We start from the raw sequence: 19,751 nt of genomic DNA on the forward strand, positions 1-19,751 counted from the left end.
TGATGTCAATGAAAGCAAAGAATAAACATTATAAAAAATACAAAGAGAGAAAGCAAGAACATGATCTTGATTTGGAAACCAAGATGCCTAAATGTATGGTAAATGCCTCCTTTTATAGGTAAAAAATGGAAACTATTGATTTGATGACTAATTGATAAGTGAGTGATTAACTCTTGACTTGGTGATAATCCTTATCTTCTCTTTTCTACCCAAAACGTCATTGACAACGTCAAAATTGGAGCCACTTGAAAACATGAAATTTATAGGAAATTGTCTCGGCTTGCTTGTGTAGAAAATTCAGGTCATTTGGACTTAGAATTCGAGATATGAGCCAAACACTGAACAGTATTAGGGCTAGAAGACAGATTCATATCTCTTTGTTGTTGCTACAATTTGGACTTGAAAATGGTATTTTTAGATTTTGTTATTTTCTTTTTGAATTGCATGTCGTCTCCATCTTTGTTGGACCAATCCCCCTATTTTGAAATGCTCATTCTTTATTCTAATATTATGATATGGATTCTTTTTTATTTGTAAGCCTTAATTCTTACGGAAGTTTATAATAGGGTCTGTACTAGTAAATTCAGATTTTTTTTGAGATTTTTTTTCTTTTAAATAAATATTACAACATGATATATTCAATCTCAAATAAATATGAGTTTATTTAAGTTCAAGGATGAGTATTATGACCTTAAACTATATTTTGAACCCTAGAAGTGATGTGATTGGAGGTGCAGAATACCATCATTACATGATTTAATTATAACACAAAATAGAAAGAAGAAGGATTTGAATTGGTTTTATTTTTTTATTTTGAATTTCATTAATATCCGTTTATAATAATAATGATAGAGCATACTATAAAGCATATAGGATATATAAATAAAAGAATGCCTGAGGAAAAATATATAATAATTCCCTAAAAATGTAAGAATTTATTAATTTTAGATAATATTTGTAATTATGATAATAATTATTTTTTAAAATATATTAAAATAGTATATTTTTTTTATTTTTTATTATTTATTTTTTTATTTTTTAGTATTTATTTTTATTTGAATATATTAAAATAATTTAAAATTATAAAAAATTTAATTAAAATTTTAAAATTTTAAAAATATTTTTAAAATACAAAAACAAATTATTCATAAAATATGTGAATTTTAAAGCTGGGGGACACGTCTTAATCACGTTCGCTGAGCCGCCTTTCCCGCTTTCACTGCTCCCCAGCACAACCGATCATTCACTTGATCTTTTCCATCTCATCATGACAAATTCAAACTTAGCTCAATGGCTAGCCCCGCTGGCAATAACGACCATTGACCATTGACTAATAAAGTCCAAATTGCAATGCCTGCTTTTGAATTTCATAATCCTATACAAAATAATTTCCTCTCATTAATCGCACACTCACTGACATAATTTTGTTTTTTTTACTTTTACTATTATCATTATCTTTCAGAAATGATGGTAATATTTTGACAAGTGTAAAAAAAGTATTTTTAATTTAGTTATAATTATTTTTTAAAATATTTTTTATTTAAAAATATACTTTTAAATAAATTATTTTTAATATCAATATATCAAAATAATCAAAAAATACCAAAAATATTAATTTAAAGTAAATTAAAAAAGTAAAAAATTAATTTTTTTCTTTTAAAATATAAAAATAAACAAGAAAAACTTTTTTTATTTTAAAATATAAAAATAAACAAGAAAAACAAAATATCCAGCACACCCGAACGCTTTAAAAAGGCAAATTAATAGCACTGCACAAAGGATTTGCGCTGTGCACACACTATTTAAGCCATTTTGATTATGTTTGGAAATCCAGTAAAAATTATGTTTTTAAAAAGTTTTAAATTTATGTTTTATTTAAAATAAAATTATTTTTATATTATTTTAATAAACTAATATTAAAAATAATTTTTTAAAAATAAAAAAAAATTATTTCAATATATTTTTAAATAAAAACAGTTTAAATCACCACCGCTGCAGCAACCCCGAACAGCCCTTCATCTACAAAGCCTGCTGAAACTCGGAATTATCGGCGCCCTGCAATTTGCGTTAGCCATCTGTGCATTTTGCCAAAAGTCAAAGGAACAGCTGTCATTTGGTCAAGATTCTAGATAATGGCTTTGGTTAAGGCATGGTTGACGGTTGACTATTTACAAATACCACGATATGAGACCAAGTCTTCTGTATATATATTTGGAGTCCCTGGCTTCTGGGCCTGGTGGTTGATGCAAGCATGTGTTCCAATCTTCGTTAGAGCCATTTAATTAACGATGACAGCAACAAATCTTGGAATGTTCCTGTGAGACCTTTTTCGATGTTTTTGGTGACCTCATGGCTATGGCATTGCTGGCTCAAGAAGATCCCAACCAACATCGTAAAAGCAACGCTTATTTTCGAGGAGATAAAAGAGTGCGCTTGTTTTTTTAGGCTTTTTAAAATATTTTTAAACTAGTCTTTGATTAAATTCTTGTTTTTTAAGTTTTTTTCAATGATTTTAGTAGATTAATATTAAAAATAAAAAATATATTTTTAATCAGAAAACTTTTTATACCAAATAAGAAAAACCAAAAAAACAATTTTTATAACTATGGTTGGAAAAACATAGCAAGTTATTGATGAATATCTTATTTGGTAGTAAGATAATGATTGTTTTTTAAAATATATTTTATTTTTTAAAATAATATATTTTATTTTTTAAAATTAATTTTTGATACCAACATATAAAATAATCTAAAATTACTAAAAAATAATTTAAAATTAAAAAATTAAAAAAATTATTACAATATAAAAATGTTTATAAAGTTAATGTCAGATTCAAAATGCAAATCCCCATGAGCACTGACATGCGCCCCTAAAATCTCTCCGTCCAAAACTACATTTTTACTAAATAATTTTTACTTTTTTTATTTGTAGAATTTTTTCATACAGATCGGTTATAAAGTTTTACTCTCCAAAGTTACTGAAATAAAATAAAAAATTCATGTTCTGTAAGCGATATTTTACTAGTACAGTAATCCTCCGCTACCAACTTGCATTTTGAATATGTTTTTTATCGCGGTAAAACGCTGTTTTTAAAAAACTTATTTTTTTTTATTTTTGATTAAATTTTTATAGTATTTTTAAATTGTTTTGAGATTATACATTAATTTTTTTTAAAAATAAAAAATATTATTTTAATAATACATTATAATTGAATTTTGCAGCCAGGGTTTTCAATTTGAACTTTGTCGTGGGTAATTGGAGATCGATTTGGTGGGTTTGAAGAAAAAGAAAGGCGAGAGGTGCTTGGGGTTTTTGTATTTGCTGTGATTTCCAAAGAAAAGCGAGCATCTTGCGCCATGGCACCCTTCCTGCGAAGTTATGGCCTTTATCGTTGCCTTGTTCTGCTATATGTCAGGCTGCAGAATATCAATGTCTAACATCTTCACATACTGAGTCATTTCGTGATTTTCATGCCAAGGCTTCTTCCCTTGTTTCACGAATTAATCTTCTCGTAATTTTAATGTCCCTCACAGTTTTTGTTTCCTTCTGCAGGCTAAGAACATGCCACAAACTTATATATCTATATATAAACATCTTAGAAACAATAATTTAATGTATTTTTTCATAAAAAAATTTAACAATATTTTAAAATGCAACTTAAAATAAAATTAAAAAACACTCCATTAAATATGTTGTTTTTTTTAATAAAGAATACACAACAACATGTCTAAATTAAAAAGAATTTGAGATTATGATGTATAATGTTTTTTAAAATATATATTTTTTATTTTTTTTAATATTAGAATGTTAAAAAACACTAATGAAAATATTTATAATAATAATTATTATTTTAAATACCCGAAAACAAAAGCGAAAACCGTGACTGAGACATGCACATGAAATTAATCATGACATGAGTTGGAGGCGGAGTCACGAGGGAAAATAAAAAAGAAAATAAGAGAAATCCAACGTAAAATATGGGAAAAAGGAGTGGGTAATTTGCAAAATAACCGCCTAACCACGTGGGAATAGCCAGTGATCAGGTGATTACAGATGGTGGGTGCGACGTGTGTCCTCGTTGATTCCGAGAGAGAGAGAGAGAGAGCTGATGGGGTGCATGAAGCCATGATTGTACCGGTTCAAGGAGTTTTTTCAAATTTAAAAACAGGACGAGGGAGGAGGAGGCCGTTATCCTCGTCGGCCGAGCCATGACAGGACACCCGTGACTTGAGCCTCCTCCAATTCTCACTTTTTCTTCGCTTCATCCGATGAACCGAAATGCAGCCCTCTGTTTTTAACAGTTTTGTTGACTCATCAATCCACCCTCGATCTCATCATACATGTGCAGCTAGCTAGTTTCTATTGATAATTTCTTTTTTTTAAAAAAAAAAAAAATAATTTAATATCATGGTATGTAAGGCGGTGCAGAGTTTTTTTTACAAAAAACAAAATTATGGTTATTAATGCTGCCTGCAGGGCATGGCCGGAGGGAACCGAAATTCCTAACATACTTCCCTCCTCCCCCACCCAGCAGGTAAAACAAAAATATGTAGTCTTCCGAGGAGGAGAATATCTGTTGTTTTTGTTTTCATAATGTTTTTTTTTTAGAATTTAATTGTCAAGGAGGCTAATTACCTGTATATTTTATGATTTGAAAGTATTTTTTTGTAAAATTAATATTTGTAGTATTTTAAAATTGTTTTAAAATATTAAAATATTATTTTAATATATTTTTAAATAAAAAATAATACAACATCATAAAATAAACATATTTTTAATTTCATTATAGTTAAATAGGATTATATTACTTTTCAAAGTTTTTTTAATGGCAAAGAAAATTTTTGGGATAGTTAATGAATGAATTGAAATTAAATCTATTTTTCAAATGATTTTAGTGTTTTTACATAAATTTAATAATTTTTTTAAAGAGAAATTTTAAACTTAAAAAATAGAAAATGAAATTATATTCCTTTAACTATCAAGAAATGACAAATCCCATCATTGATTTAGATAGAAATACCTATAAATTATTTTTTTTCTTTTGGTTATGCTGTAAGTATTTAAAAAACATAATAATCTTTATTAGTGAGGACACTAAGACTTAAAAATAAGAAATAAGAAATAAAAAAAGCACACCTTATTAACCATAATTCTTAGGGTTAAATAAATCCACGTGGTCAGTAATTGTAGGGGTGGTTTTAATGAATCTTCTTCTTCTTGTGTGACTCTAATATCTGTCTGTCCAAAGAAAGTCTCTCTCAGTTTCCTGGTAATATCAATTTCTCACCCAAAGAGGGCGTCAAATAATGTTTTTTTTTTTTAAATAAAATTTATTTTTAATATTAATGTATTAAAATAATTTAAAAAATTTAAAATAATAAACAAATTAAAACACTTTTTGACGGCAAAACAAAAGCACTCGTAACCTTGAAAGTACCACTCTTCTACAATATAAAAACCCTCTCGCTTTTCTTTCTCTTGATCTTCTCCCTGTTCTCCGTGTACACCTCGCGTTTTCTTTCTTTCTTTCTTTCTTTCTTTCTTTCTATATTTCTTCGAACCATTAAAATCCATCGATCGTCATAGAAATAATCACGCAAAATCAGACTTATTTGTTGTGTTTTCTCTCTTCTTGTAAAAGCCCCGTCGTCTTCTTTTCAACCTCTTAGTGGAGATCTCGATTGGCTATTCGATCGCTCAAGAACCGAAGCGGTTTTCTTCTTCTTTTTCCGTTTTCGAAGTCGGAAGTTGAAAAGCTCTTAAGAGGTTTTTTTTCTTCTTATGGCTCGATTTTGAGGAGAATAATGATGTCGACCTTAACAGCTGGGTTTTGAAGTGCTATGGAACTGGTGCTTATAGCCCAACATACCCAGCAACAACAACTACAGAAACAACAACAAAACCACCACCAACAACAAGATGACTCTTTACATTGGTCGCGAGGCTTCCAAGGTTTCTCTCTTTCTTCTTTTCCCTTAAAGAGAAAAACTTGTTTGTGCTTTTAATTTTCCCAAGATTTTTGAATTTGATTTTTGATCAAATGGTTTGGTTTTGGTGCGTGAAGTTATGGAAGAGGATTTGTGCGGAGACGACAACAGAGATCAATTTACTTGCAGATAGTTGGAAATACATTCTTACCGGTTTAATTTTTCAGGTGTTAATTCAATTCAATTACTATTGTTACCTTACCTAACTCTCTCGTTCTTCTTCTTCTTCTTCTTCTTCTTCTTCTATGAATCCAATGCTGCAATTCTTGGTCTAGTTGTTTGTTTCATTCTGAGGACTGTGAAAAAGGGTGAAGGGTCTGGTAAAACGTTGTGGCCGTCGCTTGCCTTGCCCCTCCTTGAGAGAAAACTTGTACTCTTAGCTTAAGCGTATGTTAAGTTCGATGAATTGCAGCATATTCTGGGGATGAACGCTTAGTCAACTAATATAATGTGATTTTTCATACTGGGATGAAACGTGTGCATTTGTATGGTACCATCAGATTTTTAGGCTGCGTTCTTGTGTTTTTGCACTTCCCCTTATTTTCTTTTCTTCTGATTATAGTTTGATGCTTATTTCCTAACATCTGTATTATATGTTTCTTGCCCACAGTACATACATGGCTTAGCTGCCCGAGGAGTTCATTATCTACACCGCCCAGGGCCAACGTTGCAGGATGTTGGGTTCTTTCTTCTTCCGGTTGGTGCTTGTTTATTTCGTTTCTTCCCCTTTCTGGTATGCTTTATGCTATTGTCTAACTCTGTTCGACAATTCAGGAGCTTGGGCAAGATAAATCCTACATAAGTGAGACGTTGTTCACCTTCGTCTTTCTATCCTTTGTCGTGGTAAGATTACGATATAGTTGCCGTTGCACTTTTGCCCCTGTTTGCCTCTTTCTTGTTTAATTTTTCCAACCTCCTTCTCCCTCTCCAGTTTTCCGGGTTGATAAGTTGTTCATAGGTTAATTTCTGCCTCCTCTGACATCAGGATTTCGGAACATTAATATATCCCAATAACATAAAATCAAATGCAAATGAAATTCAAATGTACTATGCTATATCTGGAATCACAGTGTCACCTGGATAGTAACACTGTTTGCTAGAGGTGAAGCTTGAAATAGTTTATTGTTTAATATTAGCAGTTGGACTAGCGCTTAACTCCACATAAGCTTAGAATGCTGTAATAGGGTTGTCATTGTTGTACTTTTGAAAATTTATTTGCAGTGATTGACGGGGAAGTAGTTCTTAACCCTGAAGTCCCTGCCATACACGGTTATATTTATTTTCAGGGTACCTGTCATGCTACACATCTGATGATTCTAAAATCTCCTCGTTCTGAGAATCTCCTTTATTTTCATGCAATGTGGGGTTGTTTCCAACTAAATTGAATTTAAGTTGAACCAGTTCGCTGCAGCTATATCCTATTCAATGCCCACGCACATGCAGTTTTTATTAGATGGTTGTTGCTTGCTAGGAACCTTGACAAACTTTTTGGTTGTTTACATTATTGGTGAAAAGTGCTTGAGCATAAGTTCCCTATTCTTTTGTTTTTTATTTTTTTATTTATATCTTGCATTTTTGCCTTTTTTGTGGTGTTTGTTCTTTAGTTTCCAGCTTTTCCCACAGAAACAACACAATACAATTGTAGTGAAAGCTCACAAAAGTTTGAAATTCTGGATAATCGATAAATGGTGGCCAAAGGCCTAAAAAACTATAAAAGTCGTTTGCCATAGGTGATCCGGAGCTAAATAGGAAATGAAAACCAAGGGAAATTTTTTTATAGAAATAGATAAAACATATACAGAAAATAAGAAAAGAAAAAATAGCAAAGCTAAATTTTCAAGACAGGAGTAATCTGGACCTGATATGTGGGTCAGATTGCCAAAAAGCCTAGAAGTGGACCTTCAAGTAGATTTTGACCTCTAACAAGTTTTGCATTCTTTTATACTTAATTGGGATTTTGTACCATTGCAGTGGACTTTCCATCCTTTCATCTTCAAGAGCAAAAAGATCTACACAGTTTTGATTTGGTGCAGAGTTCTAGCATTTCTAGTTGTAAGTGCCAATCTCTCTCTCAATGTTTTTTTTTTCCTTGTGTTGAGCAACTTGTATGCCCTGAAATGATGTACAACGGAATCAAGCTGGGAAAATTTGTGAGATAGATTTAGAAACTTGTAAGCTAGCGCAAAAAGCACACACCAAAGTTACTGTAACGACTTTGGTTTGTATGTCTTTGGGAGTACGCAATTTCTCAATGCTTTCTGACACTTTATCTGACTTATTTTTCTTCACTAGGCTTCTCAATTTCTGCGGATCATCACGTTCTATTCCACCCAGCTTCCAGGTCCAAATTATCATTGTCGTGAGGTAGAATGTCTAATATGTCTATTTCCTATATTTATTTTTTGTTAAAAAAACAGCTATGGTTGGTTTTTGCAATACAAATAAATGGTCTATCTAGTTGTAGCCTTTCCTTTTCATTTATTTTAATTAAAAACTGGTACTTCAAAATTTACGTATATAATTTGGCTTGCTTTTCTACATTGCAGGGATCAAAACTTGCCAGGTTGCCACATCCAGAGAGTGTATTTGAAGTACTCTTAATTAATTGTCGGTAACTGTTGCTTTAACTTGATCCTTTGTTCGTTATTTTCCATGGATTTTTGAGCTAATTTGGTTTCTCAACAATGCAGTTCCTCGGGGCATGACACATGGTTGTGGTGATTTGATTTTTTCATCGCACATGATATTTACTCTAGTCTTTGTCCTCTCATATCAGAAGTATGGCACAAAAAGGTAAAATATGGCTTGTAAAAATGTTGTTTTTCCTCCCAGAAGGAAAAACGAGAGCTTTTTCTAGTTGGCTCCATTTGATCCTTTCAATTGATTGATATTGAAATTTGGTCCTGATAATAGGGAAGGAATGAATTTGTGGTTTCTGGCTAAGATTAGTGATATCAATATGGTTGGAGAATAGTGTAATAAGTGGTCTGGTTTCCTTATGTTTGAGTCTGCACCCGCTCCCTATTGTTCACTGTCTACACAATCTTACTGAAATAAATACCATTACTAGGTTAACTAATTTCAAATTGTTGTGATGTCTTTTTGTAGGTGTATAAAGCAGTTAGGTTGGCTGATTGCTGTAGTTCAGAGCTTTTTAATTATAGCGTCACGCAAGCATTATACTGTTGATGTTACTGTAGCGTGGTATGTATCATCTATTCGATTGTACAGTCATTATTTCTATTAAAAAAAAATGTTCTGTCGTTCTGATTTTTATTTTGGCTCTGCAATTGTTGCTTTCCAGGTATACTGTTAATTTAGTGGTATTCTTCCTGGACAAGAAATTACCAGGTAAGGGTGTCCTGCAATCATTTGTTCTGATTTTTCTGTACACCTTTTCCTTCGGCAGAACCATGAGCTCAATGAGGCATCATACTGACTTTAAGTTGTTGAATGCAGAACTACCTGATCGGACTGGTGGTGCTTCTTTCTTGTTGCCTTTGAGTACCAAAGACAAGGATAGCAAGACTAAAGAAGAGAACCACAAGCTCTTGAACGGGAACTCAGTGGACCCTGCAGATTGGGTATGGTCAATATTGATTCTATAAATTCTCTCTTTTTCTTCCTCATGAAATGGCTTTGCACGGATGTGATATGGATTGCTATTTATACTGATGTCTATTATCTTTTCCAGAGGCTGAGAACCCAAGTCAATGGCAAGATTCTGGATGATGCCAATTTAGTCCATGCGGAGGCTACTGCTATGAATGGTGCATAGATGATGGAGGCTGTTATCTCTTCGGTAACTGCTCGCAGAAACTGAAGTTTATGACCTTGGATAGAAGGATTTAGTAGCTGTTGCGGTCAGCTTCTATTCCCAAGACTGCTAGTACATTTGATTTCTATTCTAGAGAAAATGAAATATGGGGTTGTGCATTGCTACAATATGCAGTCTTGTTCCTTTGTCATGATTAAAACAGTCCCCCGCTAGCATCAATATGTAGCACGGTTTCTCAATGGTTCGTATTTCCTCCATGTTCTTTCTTGAAGATATCTTGCCGCATCTTGTGTTGCTCTTGAAACTCTCCTGCTCTATGTTAATTATCTTGGTGAATATAGTTATTTGCAAAGCCGAAGGCTTCTCAGTTAGAATTTGGGGATGATCTTAAGTTCTAAGAATAGATTGATGATAATTAGTGGTGTTTTAGATGTGGGTTTTTGCAGCCTTAGTCCTTTGTTGGCTGTGTTGATGGCCGTAGCATTTAGAAAATCCTTAACCAGCGAATCAATGGTGGAATGATCCACCATGTGAAGAAACACATGATGGTTCTTTTGTTTATTTTTAATTGAATGTTGCATGTGATGTTTGGTTCGGGGAAAATGCTCTCCTTCTCCATGCCAGAGCACACCCTCCATGTCTTTACGCATCTCAGTACAGCTAAGATCACAGTAATGAGTTATAACTGGCCAAGGTTTCCATTTTAAATGGAAACACAGCATCTTGCATCACATGTTTCTTTATTAACAGGACTCAGGGCAAGCCGGACCTTTATCCCTGGTAGTTTGTACTAGACAATAGAATCTTCCATGCTCAAACCAGTGACCTGTTCCTTACAATCGCATGCCATGATCAACATGCTCAGATAAAAAACAGGGATATGAATCTCAGTTGATTTCTTTCTTTCAGGAATTATGGGATCTTGGTTTTGTAGTTTGGATTCCCTTTAACAGTGTATTTTGATTGAAAAAAACTTCAAAATTGTTATTTTTTCCCCCAAACTGATCCATTGATATTTTTGTTTTTTTTGTTTTTTAAAAAAAAACACAAAACCACCTACATTGATGCTCTACCCTCCTGGAAAAAGCCCGGCGCATCATATACTTAAATGGGTCTGCAGCCACCTCCAATGCAGATGCGGAAAGTCTTTGATGGATTTTCCTGGGGATTAAATTAAATTCATTATAAAAAAAAAGTATATAGCCGGGAAAAGATTAAAAAACAAATTCCGGGATTTAGCTGCTGAAATAAGCAGGAATTTTAGATCATTATATATCTGTTACTGTTCGGTATTGTTTTTAAATTTTAACCTTGTAAAAAATAAGCCATTTAAAATGATCTAGTGATAAAATTAAAACTTATACTTGTTTATTAGAATAAAATTATGTATTAAAAGAAATAAAGTTTAAAATCAACTTAAACTTGGTCAAGTTTGCATATATTATACTAATTAAAGTTTGATTATTTTTAAAAGTTTGGCTTAACTTAAATATAATGTATAAATTTATTAAGTATTTTAATCTTTTTATTTTTTAATTTTGTAATTAATCCAATTAGTACTTCTAATGGATTTTTTTTTTAATGTTGTAGGCTGATTTTTATCTTTTTTTAATTGCAACTTAGATTTTTTATAGACTGATTTTTTTTTTTGTGTATATGAACTCAAATCCATAATAATTTATAATTTGTTTTTTGTTCGGATGGATAAAAAATAGGTTAAAAATTATCTATGAGACAGATAAAAATCTTTTAATATAACAAAACACATTTCTATCATATTTGTCTTTTTTTTTTCAATTTTTATACAAAATAATAACTAAATGCTATCTTATAAATGTAAAAGAAGCTACAACGATAATAAACATAGGCCAATTTTTACGTTCTTTAATACAATTATATTCTTAAAAGGTGTTTTCAAGAATATAAAAATATGTGTATGCATGTGATAATACACATTAAAAAATAAAAAAATAAAATTACAAAATGGATATTTGACAGAAAAAAAATTAACTTTCGTCTGTGTTCTTATACTTATCTCCATCTTTATTCCTTTTGTCTTTTTTTTTTATTTAAAGGAACAAAAAACCAGTTAAAAATAATCTCTAAAACAGATAAAAATCTCTCAATTTCTATTCTCTATAACAACACATGTTTTAATATGAAACTCTTGAACATGTGGTTATGTAATTTATGTATAAAAAAACAAATTTTATAAAGCTAAAGATTTAGGTTGATAGAAATGTGATGTAAAAATTATCTAAACTAAAAAATTAATATTATTGAAATGAATTAACACCTGATAAATACCAATTCACAAATTAAAATTATAAAAAAATACAACAAAAGTTAATTATACTATAATACTTTTAATTGCTCTTTGTTTAAACAAAGAGAAAAACGACTAGTTTTATTAAATAATCTACGGCTGCTAGTTAAAAAAACCTATTTATACTAGAAAAACAAACGTCATAAATAATTATAAAAAAATAATAAATTTTTTAAATAAAATAGAATAAAAAACTTTAAATCAACTAGGAAACTAATTTGTAATTCTTGCATAATATATTTTGGACCTTATCACAAAGTCTTTCTGATGTCTGATTAATATCAAAGTTTAACCTAATATAAACTAGCATATTTTGGAAACCTTTAATAAAATTTTAACTTGATTCAACAATCGGATAAAAAATTATACTTATTAGTTTAAACTATATATAGAATAAAAAATTCTAAATCAACTAGGAAACTAATTTGTAATTCCTGCATAATAGGTTTTGAACCTTATCACAAGGTCTTTTTGATGTCTGATTGATATAAAAGTTTAACTTAATATAAATTAGGGCCATATTTGTTTCTCGAAAAGTAATTTCTAAAAAATCATTTTCTAAATTTTTTCATGTTTATTTGCCATTAGGAAAGCTGGTTAACGAAAAACACTTTCCGATCAATGGAAAACAGACATTTTCTGGTCAACGAAAAACACTTTTTAGTCAAAGAAAAATTTACCTTAGTTTTCAGGAAAGTGTTTTTTTTTTTTTGCTGTGTTTGTTTTTCAAAAATCATTTTCCAAAGTTTTTTGTGTTTGTTTGTTGTTAGAAAAGTTGATCAACGAAAAACACTTTCTAGTCAAAGGAAAATTTAGCTTGGTTTTCAGGAAAGTGTTTTCCTAGAAAATTGGGCGGAAAACACTTTTCTAAAGTTGTGAAAAATTTAGAAATGTTATTATTTGCTGATTATATCAAATTTGATCCTTAAACTTTTAATTGCTATATATATATATATATTTTATTTTGAATATTTATTTTTCAAATTCATCTATTAAAATTTAATTTTTATATTAACTTTGGTCCTTATTTTTATAATTGCTATTTGCTTTTTTCTTATCATTTTTTTATTGAAATTTTTTATCTATCAAATTTGATCCTTATTTTTTTGATTGTTACTTATTTTATTTGAAATAATTTATGAAATGTTGATTATTATTATTTTACTTTCTTCATCTTTCATTTTTTTGATTTGATCTTTATTATTTTGATTATTATTTATTTTATTTGAGATAATTTATGAAATTATATATTTTTTTCAATTTCATTCTCATTCAAATATTTAATTTGTAAGATTTGTTTCTTATTATTTTAATAAACTTGAGAAAAATAAAATATTAATAAGTTATTTTTCAGCTTATTTTCTATGACATAACTAAACACTGAAAACTGTTTTTCAACTTATTTTCTATTATACTGACAAACATTAGAAAGTAATTCATTTTCTTAAAATTTATTTTTTTAATTCACTTTTTAAAAGGAAACTACTTTTCAATAAACAAACGGGCCTAACATTTTTGGAAATCTCTAATAAAAATTTAGCTCAATTCAACAATTTGATAAAAAAATTATATTTATTAGTTTAAAATTGTATATTAAAAATAAATGATGTTTTTTTAGTTAGGATAAATAAAAAAAATTATAAGAAATTTTTTTTTGAAATCCTAAAAGAATTCTTTCCATACTTAAAAACTGTATTTCAACACAGATCTTGTAAAACTAAAAAAACTCCCAAAAACAAACTAATGAATATTCTTTTATTATTATATATATATAAAAAAAACAATCCTTTCCGGGTAGGAATTTCACGAGTAAAAAACAATAAATAACAAAATCCAAGGGTGTTTTTGTGGACACTTGACGGCAAATAAGCGAGATCCCATGCTCGCTCATCTAATATGGAGGCAGGATAGGTACGGCTTGCCCCCCCATTGTCTATATGCCTAAAAGGCCATGCTGGCGCAAATCAAGCTCTAGATCTGGTCAACAGAGAGGGAGAGTGGCCAATTATCTACCTACCTACTAGAATATGATAAGATCTGAGTGATGCATCATCATCACCATCACTGAGGCATGTCCATGGAAGGAAAACTTTCTCCCCCTACATGCTCTTTCTTTTCCCTGGAAAAGGGAGACGGGAGGGGGTCCTCTTGACCCCTGAATGAGCGATACAAATAATAACTCCTCCATCTGTCAGACAAAAGGATTGCTTTTCTCCATTCTTCTGTTCTTGTTATCCTTTTTGAATGATGATCAAAGGCATGCTTGTGATCCAGTACAGAAAGCAAGCGCAAGGGGAGAACACGGCCCCAGTTCATAGAACTTTTGAGGTTGTGTGTTTCTATTCTAGTGTATTTAACAGGTTTTTTGCCTACAACGTCCGGAATAGGCAACGAGGAAACACATCATATGCTTGTTTCTCGTCCTGTAATAGATTGTTTTGTCTTCACTACCCTCGAAGCAGACATCGTCTTCATTTTGAAATCTGTTCAGGCTGGTTGTAATACAACCGGGAAAAAAGAGAGAGTTAAATCTTCCTAGGCCTGGCGTCCGGTGATGAAACCATACTACTATAAATTTGCTTAATATCAACAGAATTATCAATAAAATAATTCTTTTGATAATTTAATCAGTAAATATTGATAACAAAATTTCATTAATACTTACCGATTAAATTACAACTAAAATATTGAAAATATAAAAAAGGAGATATGGAAGGTATTTTTTACTGACGAAATCATCGAAGGATTCAGAATGTCAGCTCTATACGTTGGCGGGACCAATTCACCGATAAAAATGCCGACAGAATCACAAACTCTGATTCACTGATAAAAATACCGACAAAATCACAAACAAAATATATTCGTCGGGGAATCTGTTGGAAAAAGTTATTATATCCCAAGTCTACAGACCCCCTCCTCCTCTATTTCTTCTTTTTCTTTTTCCCCATCCCACCTCTCCTCAATTGCAAACAACTAGCCCCCCTAAAAAAATCTCTCTTTTCTCAGCACAACAAGTCATATTTCTTGAAATTTTCTTGTCACGGCATTCATGTTCTGATTTACCAGTGGATTTTTATAAATTTTTGTAAGTAATTCTATCTTTTTCAATTTTAACATTTAAATGCCATTTTTTTTAGTATATGTATTTTGTTAGTAGATGTACATGTTAATTTTATTGTTATTTCTCAAACAAACTTGTAGTATATGAATGTATAATTTTATACTTGTTGTGGTTTGTTTTAGATTTTGTAAGATTGTATTTGTTTGTATATTGTTGAAACTTTATTGAATTACCGAATTATATGTGTTGTTTTGAAATAATTAATGGCTTGTTTAATGGGTCCGTTTTTATTTTTATCAATGGTATTGCGGAGTTGTAATTTGTGTAAATTTATATATATGTATTAATTTGTATGGACATTGATAATTGATAATGAATATTTAATATTTATGAGAAGTTGTAATTGGTTTGGTGAATAATCTCGAGGTAAACTAATATTTTTGCAAATTTATTTACCTAACATAGTTAATTAATACATGTTGTCATCATAATTTTATAAAGGTTCGATAGAAGTCATGGATGTATCAAGATTTACCCCAAAGATTGCGAAGGATGGATTATTGTAACGTTCGCAACATCTATTCCTAGAAATTTTACTAGAGGTCGTATTAGGTGTCCATGCAGGAAGTGTCAAAATAAAAAGTATATGCATTCAGATGTTGTAACGATGCATCTTCTACACAAATGGTTCATGGAAAATTACCAATGTTGGTATGCACACGAAGAAGTATTTGTCAATAAGAGGAGAATGGGAGAAAGGGTTGTTAGGTCAACTTCTAGTGCTAGCAATGTGTATAAAACTTCAAATGACAACACTAATCCTTACAGGAATATGGTTATGCATACAATGAGAATGAATCAAGGTAATATCAGTCAATATTTAATTGTAGAAGAAGAACCTAATGCATATGCAGTTAGGTTTTTTTATTTGTTAAAAGATTCTGACGAACCATTATGGGATGACTACACGAACCATAATAAATAATCGGACATAGCATAGGTGTTTACCATCAAGTCAAATTAGGGGTTGAGTGAGGTCGGGTATGATAAGATTATTGAATGGGCGAAAAGTATTTTACGTTAAGGGAACAAGCTGAAAGAAAACTTCTATATTGCGAAATCCATGATAAAACCCCTCGGTTTAGGATACCATAAAATTGACATGTGCCCTAATTTCTGAATATTATACTACCTTGAAAATGCTGAGATAACTGAGTGCATGACATGCAGACATTCCTTTACAAACTCAGAGCTAGTAGGGGAAAGACTCTAGTGGCATATAAAAAATTTAGATACTTCCCAATCACATTTAGACTGTAAAGGTTATTCATGTTGCCAAGGACTGTTGAGCACATGACATGACACCAATCACATGATACGGTTGATGGAATGATGGTGCATCTTTCTGACGGTAAAGCCTGGAAACACTTTAACAGTGTGCATCCTCACTTTTCAGCTGAATCAAGAAACATGCATATTGGGTTGTGTATAGACAAATTCAACCCATTCAGGTCATTTGTTATTCCTTATTCTTCTTGGCTAGTCATACTGATGATTTATAACTTGCCACCAGTGATGTGTATGAGGCTGGAGTTCATATTTTTATCTATGGTCATATTAGGTTTGAGCAGTTTGGGCCAGAATATAGATGTTTTTCTTTGACCGTTGATTGATGAGTTGGCGCGGTTATGGTCCTTCGGAGCTTTGACTTATAATATATCGAGGAAACAAAATTTTCTTATGATGAAAACTTTGATGTGGACTATCAATAATTTTTCAGCGTATGAAACACTTTTTGGTTTGACCTATAATAGGGTCAAGTGAAGTGCTTGACCGCTTTTTATGATCGGCTTGTTTTAACTCGCAAGTGCACGAGTGTGCGATGTAACAATTAACTCGGTAAGATCGAGGTCATATCCACAGAGAGCTAGATCTGGAAATTAAGCTAAGTAACAAAAAAAAACTCAAAAGAAATTAAATTAACAATAACTTGGTTGAAAATAATTGATGGATTTGTTTTCAAAGATAAAAAAAATGTAAATAGATTTTAAATGACAAGAAAAGTAAGTCTTGGTCCAAATCAATTTTAATGGTGATGTATTGGTGATTTCTTCAACATATATAAGATAACTCAACCTAATCTCAACGATGGTGATATTAGATCGGAAGGTATTACAATGAAGATTAGAAAGATGAAGATTGATTATTGTTTAAGAATGAACAAGTACTTTCATATTAAGTAAGACATTGAATCAAGCAATCTCTATACCAAAACTAAAGTTTGTGCATAAAAATTCAAGATTATAACATTACCTTAATGATTTCTAAAATTTCTTTACAATAATAAATCATTCATGAAGAAAATAAGAAGATAAACATTAAGATTCATTCATATCCTAAAGAACTCACCTCAATCACCATTATCCTTGATTTGGATCCAAGAAAGAGTTTAGCCAACCATGATTATATATAAGAACACTTTAATAAACATGAAAGAACTTGAATCCAACTGAAAAAATAAGTTTTACAAACTAAAGAACCGAAATCTATAAAGAAGAACACAATACAATTTCAGAAAAAATTCGGATACAAATCTGACTCTAACTTTGGACAGCAATTCGACCCTCTTAGAAGCTTTTTTTGGAGAAGTCTATTAGAGACATATTTATAGGCAATTCTGTCACCTTTCCAGATCATTAAAGAACAGCTCATTTGGACACCTGAGTCAAAAGTTATGGGCAAAACACCGAAAGGTGTTCTGAAAAATCAAATCAAGACAGCTTTACAACTACTTTGGTGCACGTTTTTCTTCCTCATTTATGAGGTGTCTCCTTCTTCTTTTTGACCCAAAATAATGTTAAAATATCCCCTCCAGCTTTCCATCCATGTGCTTGCCTTCTTGGATCAATGGATTGCCCAAAATAAATCAATTGTTATTTGTTGTGTGGACATGTAAGATCATGGATTGTGTTTGGGTTGATTTGAAGGTTGATTTGGGGTTGATTTAGGGCTGATTTGGGGCTGATTTTGGGCTGAATTTGAGCATCAAATAAGTATACAAATGTACTTATTATTTGGGCTAAGATTGACATTGAAACCTTGAGTGTTTAATGGTTGAAGTTTGCACACAACATAAGGCAAGTTTGGGCTTGAAATAAATCATATGATATTCTTTTCTAGAATTGGAATAGAATTGATTTTTGGGACAAATTTGGAGCACTTATTTGAACCAAGATTTGCTTCAATCTTCAACTAAATGTCTCTTCAATTCTTTGTTCTGAATTCCAACGTTGAATTTTCTGAATTAATTCATTTAAGCTCTAAAAACCTATCGAAATATTAAAACAAACTTCATTACTAAAAAACACATCAATTATTATAAAAACAACCAAATAAAAACAATAAATACATATGTAAAATAAGAGACTTAATGACACTTTTGATGCACAATCATGAAGTATCTTTTGGGAGCTTACTTATTGGAAGACCAATCTTCTCTGCCATAACCTTAACATCGTGCACATTGAAAAGAACATGTTTGAGAATATTTTCAACATCGTCATGGATATGAAGGGGAAGATAAAGGACAATATCAAAGCTAGATTGGATGTATCGTTGTTCTGTAACCATAAAAATGTAAAGTTGGTTTGGTAGAGAAAAACGCACAACTACTAGTCTACAAATGACTTTAGAGTCTGTATTTTCTGGATGGACATGCCTCAAACATATCAAGGATGATTAATATGGAGGAACGCAAATTGTATGAAATGAAGAGTTATGACCGCCACGTGTTTATGCAAGCATTCATCCCATTAGCTTTTCGTGATTTATTGCCAAAGGGGATATGGGATGCACTCAAGAAGATCAGTCATTTTCTTAGAGATTTATGCTCCAAGAAGTTGAATGTTGATCATATTGAAAGGCTTGAAACGAATATTGTCGAGATATTATACAAACTTGAGATGATATTCCCTCCATTAATTTTTGACTTAATGGAGTATCTCCCCATACATCTACCATTCAAGGCAAAAGTTGGAGGACCGGTCTAGTATAAATGGATGTACCCATTCAAACTGTTAGATATTACAGTTGCAATGTAATTCATATATAAAAGTATTTTCTTTGTTTTTCTTCATTGAAAATATTTGATTAATTCAATGTAAGTACTTGTTCAATTTCAAGAGAAAGGTTAAGAACAAGGCGCATGTTGAGACTTTAATATGTGAGGCCTGTATTGTTGAGGAAATCTTAACATTTATCTCGTACTATTTCAAACCTCATCTGAGGACGAGAATCAATCATGTTCTATGGCATGATGATGGCAGTGAAGTGTCTTCTAATGGTAACTTGTCAATATTCTCTAATTCTAGACGACATATACCTAAAAATACCGTAAAAGAAAGATATTTGTCAGAAATAAAGTTCAAACAAGCACATAATTATGTTATATTTAACTGTGATGAGTTGAGACCATTTATTCAGTAAGTGTATATATATGTAATACTAATTAAACTTTGTCAATAAAATACTACTAATTATATATTATAATATAATACACTAATTACCATTTACAGGGAATATCGATAATATTTGTTGTCT

The 19,751-nt window shown here is 30.9% G+C and overlaps 1 protein-coding gene across 1 annotated transcript; it reads left to right on the top strand.

Moving 5' to 3' along the window:
* Positions 1-5,487: 5,487 nt before the first annotated feature.
* On the top strand, positions 5,488-10,117 carry LOC105116223 (phosphatidylinositol:ceramide inositolphosphotransferase 1-like). The gene is made up of 12 exons (XM_011013457.1): positions 5,488-5,952; positions 6,065-6,154; positions 6,598-6,684; positions 6,762-6,830; positions 7,959-8,039; positions 8,280-8,351; positions 8,534-8,594; positions 8,678-8,780; positions 9,096-9,191; positions 9,292-9,338; positions 9,447-9,571; positions 9,682-10,117. The coding sequence occupies exons 1-12, from the start codon at positions 5,920-5,922 to the stop codon at positions 9,763-9,765; spliced, it is 948 nt and encodes a 315-aa protein (XP_011011759.1). The 5' UTR covers positions 5,488-5,919; the 3' UTR covers positions 9,766-10,117.
* Positions 10,118-19,751: the final 9,634 nt, after the last annotated feature.

Source organism: Populus euphratica, unplaced genomic scaffold (assembly GCF_000495115.2).
Source record: "Populus euphratica unplaced genomic scaffold, PopEup_1.0 scaffold885.1, whole genome shotgun sequence".
Classification (NCBI taxonomy): domain Eukaryota; kingdom Viridiplantae; phylum Streptophyta; class Magnoliopsida; order Malpighiales; family Salicaceae; genus Populus; species Populus euphratica.

What these genes read in the sequence shown, in the direction of transcription:
- LOC105116223 (XM_011013457.1), top strand. Translation starts at nt 5,920, where the DNA reads ATGACTCTTTACATTGGTCGCGAGGCTTCCAAG. An exon ending in GTTGATGTTACTGTAGCGTG is followed by an intron (nt 9,192 to 9,291) that starts GTATGTATCATC and finishes GTTGCTTTCCAG; the next exon opens with GTATACTGTTAATTTAGTGG. An exon ending in CCTGGACAAGAAATTACCAG is followed by an intron (nt 9,339 to 9,446) that starts GTAAGGGTGTCC and finishes TGTTGAATGCAG; the next exon opens with AACTACCTGATCGGACTGGT.